An 11,707-nucleotide genomic window follows, 5' to 3' on the forward strand; every position below is an offset into this window, starting at 1 on the left:
AAATGAAGGGGGAAAACAAGAAAAATCATACTTAGCAAAAGAGTAATATGAACGCAAGTAAAAAAGTCAGAGAAAATATGGTAAGTTGTAGGAACCCAAGTTTATATTCAAAGTGCTCATAAAGGCAGAAAATGGGTAAAGTGGGTAGCCAATTTGAACTTAACAGCAAAAAATAACTATGAACTTTAACAGAAAATGCCAAAAGCAGATAAAAGATCTAACAGCAAAATACTGACTAAAAAGAAACAACCAAAATATAATGAAGAGCCAATAAGCATTCCAATCAACCTAAATGTACCCAGCTCCAAATGCTCCAAATGTCAGTATTACTGACACTGCCTTGTTTTACTGCCTACAAGCTATTCTTAAATGACTGTAATATATGCTTCTGGATATTAAAAAGCAGCATCTTGTGCTGGAGATATAGCCCAACACGTAGAGTGCCTGCCTCTCAAACTCAAGACCCAGGTTTGAATCCCCAGCCCTGGTCGGTTGCCGAAATTCCAAAAAGCAGCATCTTGTTTTTCTAAAATTAGCTAACTAAATCCTAAATAAAAGCATCAGTAAGAGTGGACACAGTGGCACATAGCTATGATCCCTGAGCCTCAGGAAGCTGAGGAAGGAGAATTACAAGTTCAATGTCAATCTCAACATCTGAGTGAGGCCCTAAGCAACTTGGTGAGACTAACTCAAAAAGGGTTTGCAGGGGCTGGGGAGATAGCTCTGTTGGTAGAGTGCTTGCCTTGTAAGCACAAGGCCCTGAGTTCGATCCCCAGCACCAAAAAAAAAAAAAAAAAAAGGGGGGGGGGTTTGGGACTAGGGCTGTAGCTCAATGGTTGAGGGCTTGCCTAGCACATGTGAAGCCCTGGGTTTGATCCTCAGCACTGCATAAAAATAAATAAAACAAAATAAATAAATAAATAAAACAGGATTATGTCCATCTACAACTAAAAAGAATTTTTAAATAATAAAATTAAAAGGGCTTGGGATGTGGCCATCATGTACTTAATACCTGAAGAGGATGTTAATAATTTGTTATCATATAGTAAATTCAGTCTATAAGTTTATAATAACATTTTTTATAACTTTTTATTAGCACAATAAGGTGTCTTGAATGTATGCTAATCCTGTTTTGCTATTAAAGACTGTATTGTTCAAAGGTAGTTTGTTTTCCTATAAACTATTAAAATGCAATTCTTCCTGTGTGCTCTCACATGTGCCTTTTAGACTGAGCTAGTACTGTGTGTTGGGGGAAGGAGGTAAATTCACCTAATGTAAATCTCACCACATTAATCACTTGGAAATCAGGAAATTCAGAGGTATTCACCTATGTTCACAAAGCTACTGGGCCATCACCACTACCTAGGTCCACAGCTCTTATTTCCTAAAATAAATGTTACTTGTTGAGGAGGCATTTTCAATGGATTCTCTTAGACTTTTTAAGTAAACCATCAAACTTGAAAAATTAGAACTTTATCTCTTTCCAATAGTTACATATTTGTTTTTTCTTCCCTGCTGTGTGAACAGCTGCAGTGATACAGTGTTACTTTTCTCCATTTAATTTTGCAATATTCTTAATCTATAAAGTCATGAGAAAGTACAATGAGCACCCATAACAGTCACCAAGATTCACCAAAGCTTAACACTTAGCCACAAATCCTATCACCTCACTGAAACCCTTATCCCATCTCCAAAGATCAATGACATTGTCCCACACAATACAGCTATAAACACTCAAGAAATTTAATATTAATATATAATCCATATTCAAATTTCCCCCAATTTCTCAAAATGTACTTTATGGGATTTCTCTCCTAAGACCAGGACCCAAATCAAGGCTCACACACTGTATTTACATTTGTCACTTTCCTGAGGCTTCTTATAAACTTTTTTTTTTTTTTTTAGGGGGGGTGGTTATTTCTCTAAACTAAACTTTGAAGGATATAGATTTGTTACACAGGCCACAGACTTTCCTCAATTAATTTGTTTGACTGCTTCCAGATGAGAATCAGATAAAACATTTCTGACAAACATTCAGAGATGAAAAAGATCTTTAACTACTGAGTCAGTGCATTCAACAGTTACAGGTCTATTAAGTTTTGTTTTGTTTTTTGATGGAGTGGGGGTGAGGGGGTAAGGAGGGATGTACCAGGGATTGAGCCCAGGGGCACTTAACCACTAAGCCACATCCCCAGACTTTCCTATTTTGAGACAGGGTCTCAACTAAGCTGTTTAGGGTCTCGCTAAATAGCTAAGGCTGGCTTTGAAGTTGTGATCCTCTTGCCTGAGCTTCATGAGTCACTGGGACTACAGGCATGGACCACCATGCCTAGCTGTGTGAGTCTTGATAAGTATTTTTTTTTTTTTAGTATTTAGCTTCCATTTTTACCAAGCTATTTACAATATCCTCTCTTTTATTATATGAAGGATATGTAGTGATGACTTTTTCAAATCTGATGGTTATCTGTCACAAATTTTTATTCCATGATTAATCTAAGTATTTTACCAGCATAGTTTTTCAAAAACCATTCTACTCATATCTCTTTTCCATCTATACTTCTCTTCATAAATCCTTCCTTCTCTATTGGTTGTCTTCTAATTTCTCAAAAATACACTTGGATCTCTCTGAATTTCAACTTTTTACCTTTTTTCTTTTTTTCTTTTTTTTTTTTTTAAGAGAGAGCGTCTCTCTGCTGCCAGGCTGGTCTCAAATTCCTGGTCTCAAGCAATCCTCCTGCTTCAGCCTCCTGAGTAGCTGGGACCAGGCATGCACCACTGGGCCTTGCTTTTCTGCTTCCTTTTCAACATATGCATTGAATGCTATAAATCTCCCTTTCAGCAAAACTTCAACTATATATTAAATATATATAACTATATGGCAAATCATCCCAAAATTAAGCTGCCCAAAACATTATCTATTATCTCAGAGTCTCCATTGAGTCAAGAATCAGGAGTTCAGCTAGCTATGTCTGACTCAAGAGGCTGTAGTCAACACACTGACCTGGCTACAGTCACATGAAGACTTAACTGAGGATAGAGGATCTGCTTGCAAAATGGCTTGCTCACATGGCTGAGTGGGAGACTTCAGTTACTACCACAAAAACCTTCCCATAAGACTGCCTATCCTTATCTGACAGCTTGCTTCCCTCAAAATGAGTGATTCTCCATAGGGCAGAGGCTGTCATGTCTGTACTACCTAGCATTAAGAGTCACACTACAGGGCTGGGGAGATAGCTCAGTCGGTAAGGTGCTTGCCTTGCAAGCACAACGCCCTGGGATCCCCAGCACTGCAAAAAAAAAAAGAAAAAAGAAAAAAAAAAGAAAGAGTCACACTACATTATTTTCCCTGTACCCTTTAAGTGACACAGGTCAATCCTATTCAATAGAGGAACTACAGAGAGGTCTGAGAACCAGAGGCAAGAATCACAAAGTAACAAAACTTTGGAGGTTGAATCCCAAACAGTACCTCTCGCTAATTTTTATTTGTAATAGTTTCATTCCTAACCAGTTTAAAATATTCTTAAATGTCTACTGTTATTTCTTCATTGGTGTTTGTGTTATTTTATTACTTAACTTATAAAATTAAAGACTGCTCTGTTAACAATTCTGGCTGTTGGTAATATGTCTTCATTATAGATGTCTTCTGTCAACAGTATAATTACAGTACTTTTAAATCTGTTGAGACTGACACTTTGATGCTCAGAAAATGGGGACAATATTTACACAATAAACACCCTATTTAATGACCAAAAAGAAGTGATATAAATATTAAATGCAAGGTTCTAAATGTATAACAAGACTCTTAGTTCAAATCTATATTTTTTCTTCCTTTTTTTTATAGTTGTAAATGGACACAATAATTTTATTTTTATGTGGTGCTGAGGATCGAACCCAGTGCCTCACACACGCTAGGCAAGAGTTCTGCCTCTAAACTACAACTGCGCCCCTCGAATCTACATTCTTTTTTTTTTTTTTTTGGGTGGTGGGGATCGAACTCAGGGCCTTATGCTTACAAGACAAGCACTCCACCAACTGAGCTATCTCCCCAGCCCCTATATTCTTTTTTTTTTTTTTTTTTTTTTTTTTTTTTTGCGGTGCTGGGGATTGAACCCAGGGCCTTGTGCTCCCAAGGCAAGCACTCTACCAACTGAGCTATCTCCCCAGCCCTCCAGCCCCTATATTCTTAATAAGATTATTTCAGTCACTAAGAGACAGAGATACCTAAATTTCCCCATTACAATTATGAAAGTCTATTTCTTGCCAAAGAATCTACTTTTGTTTTACGTATTTTGAGGCTATACTACTGAAAACTCTTGTTTAATGAAATGTTTGATCACTATCGATTATCCCTTTCTTGCTAAAGATGTTATTTGCCTCAAATCTATGATATTATTATGACTGCACCAGCCTTCTGATTAATGTCTGCAAAATAATTTCTCCCATCTTCTACTTTTGACATTGTGTGTGTGTGTGTATGTGTGTGTGTGTGTTGTGTGTGGTGCTGGGAAATGAATCAAGGGCCTGGTGCTTGAGAGGCAAGCACTCTACAACTGAGTTATATTCCCAGCCCCATTGTATATTCTTATATTGAAAGTAAGGCATATAGTTGGGTTTTATTTTTTAACTAAGTTTGAAGTCTCTGCGTCTTATCTGGACCATTTAGTTCATTTACCACTAATGTAATTATGCTCATACTGACAACTTAATTTTCTCATTATATTGGTACTTCAGGGTTTTGTTCATCTCTTTCCAGAATTTTCAGTTGTCTTTAAAAAGAAAACCAGTTTGAGTCAACTATATATTAAGATGTTTCATTCCTGGGGAAAGTTCACAAACTACTGTCAGATTAACCAGAGATTCTACTTCTGGCTATAACTGGTTATGCCTTATTACTAACATCTTTCAGAATATACACTGGCTTAGCCAGGTGCAGTGGCACACGCATGTAATCCCAGCAGCTCAGGAGACTGAGGCAGGAGAATCACGAGCTCAAAGTCAGCCTCAGCAATTTAGCAAGCTCCTAAGCAATTTAGTGAGACCCTGTCTCTAAACGAAATAAAAAAGGGCTGGGAGGCTGGGACTGTAGCTCAGAGGTAGAGCACTTGCCTAGCATGTGTAAGGCACTGGGTTCGATCCTCAGCATCACATAAAAAAATAAATAAATAAAAGGCTTTCTCTGTTCATCTACAACTACAAAAAAAAAAAATTTTTTTTTTTATTTAAAAAAAAAAAAAAGAGCTGGGGATATGATTCAGTGGCTAAGCGCCCCTGGGTTCAATCCCCAGTACCCCCCCCAAAAAAACAAAACACCAAAGAATATATAGTGGGTTAAAATGAAATCTGTTGTGCTTTCCTTGAGAAAAGTACATTCTAAAATACGACCAGTGATTATTCCTATATGTTAAGATTAAGAAGTTTTATTTTATTTGCTCTTAATGTCTAATCTTTCTATAAACAGTATTACTTGCACTTTAATAAATTGGAAAAAAAAACTTTACTGAAATTAAAAAATGGCTACTATAGATACCAAGTATGGAAGCTTCAAGTAATCAGTGGCAAGTAAAACTTCTGAGAGCAAATAAAAATATACTACAGGTCCAGGTTGTGGCTCAGTGGCAGAGCACTTGCCTAGCATGTATGAGGCACTGGGTTCAATTCTCAGCAACACATAAAAATGAAGGTCCATTTACAACTAAAAATATATTTTAAACAATACTACCATCTAAGTAGATTTTTCAGGTAAATTCAGTGATAAATGAAGTAGGATAGAATAAAGAAAGTCAAGATAAAAAGGAAACTTTCAAAAAGGGGAAAAAAGACTAACTATAATCTAAGCCTGTGGTAAAGTTCCACATGCCTTCCTTCCCAGGCCAGTTCTCTGTCAGGCTTGTCACTCTCCAAGTCAGTTTTTCTCCAGATCTGTCACTCCCAAATTTCTGGGAAATGTACAAATCTGCACTAAAAAATTGAAGTTACTGAAAATTAACTTACTTATATAAAAAAAAAAAAAATGCCCTGTGCACCGTTAATTAGCCCATTAATACATTTTTAGAACAGACTACACAAAGGGAGATCAAAATAGGGTACTTTCCCCTTGTTATTTCTTTTGATCAGATAATGTAAATGTCAAAGACAGAGTAGCCAGTCCACTAAACCATCATGGGATCACCTGATACTAATACCATCCACAATACCTTTAATGACCACCTCACCAAGTTTTCTTTAAAAGAACCCAAGAACCCAAATACTCTTCTCTCAAATGATAGCCCGCATTCTCTCTTCACTGTGTAGTCCTAGCTTTCCTAAATCAATCTCATGCCTCAGTATATAACATACATGCTAAAATTCCATTCAGTCAGGTGAGGTCCTAAATTGAGATTCCCCTCTCTAGGATCTCCCTGGAACCCCTCCGGGTGACAATGAACATATGTGGGCTCCCACTACCAAACAAATGGTTTCAGGAAAGACCAGAGTTCCATTTTCACATTGAAGAATGACAAAATGGCTTGAAAACACACATCCTATCAAAGTAGCATAGGTTTTCTTATTTGCTGCTATACTGCCTACAAGTTCACATCAAATTATAAAATATAAACTGTGAAACCTATCTAGGATTTAACTTTCCAACTATAAAACCTTCCACAGAACTACTTCTTGCCTAAAATTAAATGTACATCCAAAGTTCTTCCTTAAACTTTCAAAGTAAAACACAATTTCAATATAACCTTTTCATAAAAAATAAATAACTTGTGTCTTTGAAAATACTGACCAGAAGTGTTGAAAAGTCACTTTTTTCCCTCTCTTAAAACAGGATTTCTCTTGGTGCCTAAGCTATCTCCAATTCCTGGGCTCAGGTGATCCACCTCAGTCCCCAGAGTAGCTGGGACTACAGGCACCACCCCCACGCCCAGTCAAGTCACCTTTTAGCACAGAACTTCACACCACATAAAGAGACCAATAATGTATAGCCTAGAGAAAACCACATGTAAAAATTGAAGCGCTCCCATAATTTTAACCAACTTCAAATCACAGACACGAACATGCTGCTAAAAGCCTTACAAATCATCTAACAAGTGACTTCAGTCTAACAAAATGTAATTTTCAAAAAAATGGCAGAATAGCACCATTTTCAGTCCCAAGTAAACTAATGAATCTAAGGCAGCAATCAATGAATATACTGTAGAGATATCCCCAGACATTTTGCTTCTTCTGACACAAAAATTTACATCTCAATGTGACCCATTCTCAATGAACAGTGGCATCTGGAAACATGCAATATAAATGCAAATTTTCAGGTCCCATTCCAGACATTTTAATTCAGAATCCTCACACTGGTGCCTAACAGTTGTTTTAAGCAAGCCCTCCAGGTGATTTTCATGCACATTAAAGGTAACTACTGTTCTGGATACAACCACCAAACTAAGAGAAATAGAGGACCATATTAAACCCCACAAATTCAATTGTTAACATCCAAACTCTGGGTAAACTACAACAAACAACCTAGGTTCCTTCAACAAAGAAAAACTGGCAAGGGGGATAAAATTTATGGTTTACCTTTCTTAATCTATAGCAACCAACTGTGAAGTCCAGGCTTTATTTTGCTCCTGATTCAAACTAAATAAAATCATGCCATTCACAAAGTAACTGTAAATGTGAACATAAAGAGCATGTGATAATAATTTCCTGGTTGTATTTCAAAAACAGATCCTTGGGCTGGGGAGATAGCTCAGTCAGTAGAGTGCTTGCCCTGCAAGCACAAGGCCCTGGGTTCGATTCCCAGCACAAAAAAAAAAAAAAAAAAAAAAAAAAAAAAACCAGATCCTTGTATTTTAGAAATACATACTAAAATGTCTGCAAAAGAAATAGGAAATCTAGACTTTAAGCACAAGGCAAAATGGCTGGGAAAGAATAGCCACAGGCTAATAGGTCCACAGGGGTGTGCCACACTACTCCATTTTGTAAAGGTTCAAGATAATCCTCCACTTATTATGGAAAAGACATTTTTCTTCTAATATTTCAGCAAATTTAATCAACTCATCAAAATTCACAAGTTTTAAAAATAGTTGGGTGCAGTGGCACATGCCTGTAATCCCACATACTTGTTAAGAGTTCAACCTAGACAACTTAGCAAGACTCTCTCAAAAAAAAAAATAATAATAATAATAATAATAAGGGCTGGGGATGTAGCTCAGTAGTAAAAATCCTCCGGATTCAATCTCCAGTACTGAAAATAAAATAAAAAATAAAGAGGACTGGGGATGCAGCTCAGTGGTAGAGCACGTGCCCAGCATGACTGAGGCCATGGGTTCAATCCCCAATACCACCAAAACCAGAGAAAATCTGTCACCAGTTTGTAATTGACATTCATGCAGCTCAATACTCAGTTTCAAAGAGGCAATAAGTCACTCGAAGTTTTTAAATAAGGTTCTGCTACATTTTATTTTTGTATTACCCCCTCCATGATTTTCGGAAGAAAAATGACAATTTTCTCTTGATTATATCTAATTTTAAAACACATCATATAATTATTAAGCACCCTTCATACTTTTTCTATTCCAAAGAGAAAGTTTTGAAGGCAAGGGTGATAGCACATGTGTCCACTGAGCTAGTTTACCTGTAGAGATGTAATGGATCCTGTGTGTCCTTGGAGCACTGCAACAGGGGCACAAGTTCTCAAGCACCACACTCTGATAATTTTATCACAGCTCCCTGCAGCAATCATAGTGTTCTCATAGTTTACTGCCATATCTGAAATTTCTGCAGAATGACCTCTTAATGTGGATAACAGGCGGCCATTATGTGTTGACCAAATCTTCACCAAACAATCATCTGAACCCTTAAGAAAAAATACACCAAACATAATGTCAGTACAGCCAATCTTCTAAATCACTGAAGAGAGTACTTTTTACATACTAGGCAAATCAAATATCTAACTCCTCCCTTCCTTCCAATTGTACAACACTCTGTAAATGATTCTTACGGTCAAAACATGTAAGGAGTTCTATTTTTCTTCAAAGGAAAAAAAAGTCTACATAAAGATACTGTGAAGTTACCATATCTATGAGTCAGATCACCTTATAAATACTACTTTCCCCAAAATTCTCTACCAAGTGATACACTCAACTAAAAATTCCTTCTCAACTGTATTGGTTAACAATGGCTAAATGTTAGTCCAGCTCATCAAGTTAAATAAGATGATAAATGTTAGGACAGATCTAGATTTCTTAGCCTGAGAAACATGACTCAGTGACAATCCCTCCCAACTACCACCCCTCAAAATGTGGGAAAAGTGGGCTGGGGAGATAGCTCAGTTGGTAGAGTACTTGCCCTGCAAGCATAAGGCCCTGGGTTCGATCCCCAGTACCGCCAAAAAAAAAAAAAAAAAAAAAAAAAAAGGGAAAAGCACTCTTATTTCAAATAACCAAAGTCTCACATTTACCGTACCAGCCAGCACCCATCATTCATCAGAGTATACACCTGCAGAATTAAAGTTAAGCTTCTCACACATTCTAAGTTTCCCTTAAAAACATTAAAAATATTAAATTCCAAATATTTCTGTAGAGCTTTCCAATAACTACTTGAACACAGAAATGCTCTTCTATGATCAATCCATTTTCCAGAATCGGTGATCAATCAATGTATGAATCTCTCTAACGGCTTGGCAATTTCTTGTTTTTGGACTTTGGGTTAATACAAACTTGGATTAACTACAAAGTGACAATTCAGTAAGTCCAAAATGAACAAAAAATGAATATCGTGTGTGTGTATGTGTGTTTGGGAGGGGGGGTTCCAGGGATTGAACTGAGAGGCACTTAACTACCCAGGCACAACCCCAGCCTGTTTTTTCCTTATTTTTATTATTTTTTTTTTTTTTTTTAATTTTGAGACAGGGTCTCACTAAGTTGCTTAGAGTCTTGCTAAGTTGCTGAAGCTCACTTTGAACTTGCAATCTGCCTGCCTCAGCCTCCCAAGCTATTGGGATTACAGGCAGTGGCACCCAGGGGTGTATGTATATTTTTAAAGGTGGGGAAGTATTAGGGATTAACCCAGGGGCACTCTACCACTAAGCTTCATCCCTAGCCCTTTCCATTTTTCATTTTGGTACAAGGTCTAGCTAAATTGCACAAACAGGCCTCAAACTTGCACTCCTCCTGCCTCAGGCTCCCAAGTAGCAAGGAGCCACAGCACCAGCCAGATGGGCATATTTTTAAGCATCCTTGATCATGCTTAAGAACAATAGCTCTAAGTCACAGCTCTCAAAACAGCACATAGGACTATTTGTTGCTAAATCACTTTGAGGTACTTATTTAAAACAAATTAATGGGCCCCACACCAGACGTACTTGGTTGAAATCTCTTAAGATGGGAAACAATCTACAAATTTTATAAGATTTCCTAAATGATGCTGAAGCACACACTAAAGTGCTCCAGGGACTACCCAATTTAGTTTAAAATGTTAACTCACTGTAAAGATTCTATGTCCTGTTCTATCAAATGCTACACAGTAAACAGCAGATAGATGTCCAAGAATCCTTCTGTGCATTTTTATATGCTGATACATAGCTCCTGGAAATGCTGTGCTAAAAGTGGAACACCCTGTGAGCTGTTTTCCTCGATGAATCTCCACTAGGAAATAAAAACAATGAAAATGGTTAAGGGGAAGGCCAATATTTTTGTAAAAAACCAAGAAAAACTAAATTTCTAGAGGGTCACAGAATGTTTGAGGAATTCTAAGGACACAAGTTTCTTTCCAATTCTATTCTATCATAATCACTAATACAGACTACTATTTTAATTTTTATTTTGGTACCAGGGATTGAACCCAGGGGCACTGAACCACTGAGCCATATCCCCAGTCCTTTTTTATATTTTATTTAGAGACAGGGCCTCGCTAAGTTGCTGAGGCTGGTTTTGAACTCACATTCCTCCTGCCTCAGCCTCACTGGGATTATAGGCATGCGCCACCACACCCAGTTCAGACTTCTTAACATAATGATTGCATTCGTTAATTTTATTATTTTAAGAAAATATTTGAAATTTGAAACATATTACTACTTAAAAGCAACACTTACGGTATTTCCTTTTTAAGTTTAATATAACATTTACAAATTTTGTCAAGAGATTAAAAAGAACTTCAGGTATCACACAGGCCAACCTCACTTACCAAGATTTGGTGGGGAGCCGTAATTCACGGGCATTTCAGGAGGTCTTCCTCTGTGAAGAGCAGCAAAGGCAGAGCCCTTCCAGACTGTGTGCCTGCAGTCTTTAAAATGAATTTTAGATACACATAAAATCTTGAAAGTTAACCCCAAGAAAGATTTTATAGAATACTTACGTATATTGTAATAAACTGTTTATTCAGAGTTTTACCAACTATAATATACTTTAACAGAAAAGCCCTGGTGGTTTATTAGACTATTTCTGAAGGGGGAAAAAAAAACTTAAGACATCTCAGATACAGCAGCAACAACAACTAACATTTGTGTAGCACTTTACAATCCACAAAGTGCTTTCCACATACATTATCTCATTAAACCCTCACAACAACCCTGTGAGGTAGGTATTTTCGCCAATTTACAAATGAGGTAACTGAGGCTCAAAGGTTTCAGGACCTTTAAAGAGATCCATTGATCAGAAATAATGAGCAATAAAATCAATTTTTTTTTCAAGTCCCATTTAATGCCAAATAAGTGTTTATTTTTTAATGC

The 11,707-nt window shown here is 37.0% G+C and overlaps 1 protein-coding gene across 3 annotated transcripts in view; it reads right to left on the reverse strand.

Moving 5' to 3' along the window:
- The window catches only part of Brwd1 (bromodomain and WD repeat domain containing 1), a 119,816-nt gene that overhangs the window by 97,320 nt on the left and 10,789 nt on the right, over window positions 1–11,707 (reverse strand). For all 3 annotated transcript variants that reach the window (XM_047563871.1, XM_047563872.1, XM_047563870.1), the window contains exons 6-8: window positions 11,164–11,262; window positions 10,465–10,625; window positions 8,615–8,836 (exon numbers count right to left, since the gene is read on the reverse strand). In XM_047563871.1, the coding sequence (XP_047419827.1) occupies window positions 8,615–8,836; window positions 10,465–10,625; window positions 11,164–11,262 (482 nt within the window). The remainder of the gene's footprint in view (window positions 1–8,614; window positions 8,837–10,464; window positions 10,626–11,163; window positions 11,263–11,707) is intronic.

This window comes from Sciurus carolinensis, chromosome 9 (assembly GCF_902686445.1).
Source record: "Sciurus carolinensis chromosome 9, mSciCar1.2, whole genome shotgun sequence".
In the NCBI taxonomy this organism is placed as follows: domain Eukaryota; kingdom Metazoa; phylum Chordata; class Mammalia; order Rodentia; family Sciuridae; genus Sciurus; species Sciurus carolinensis.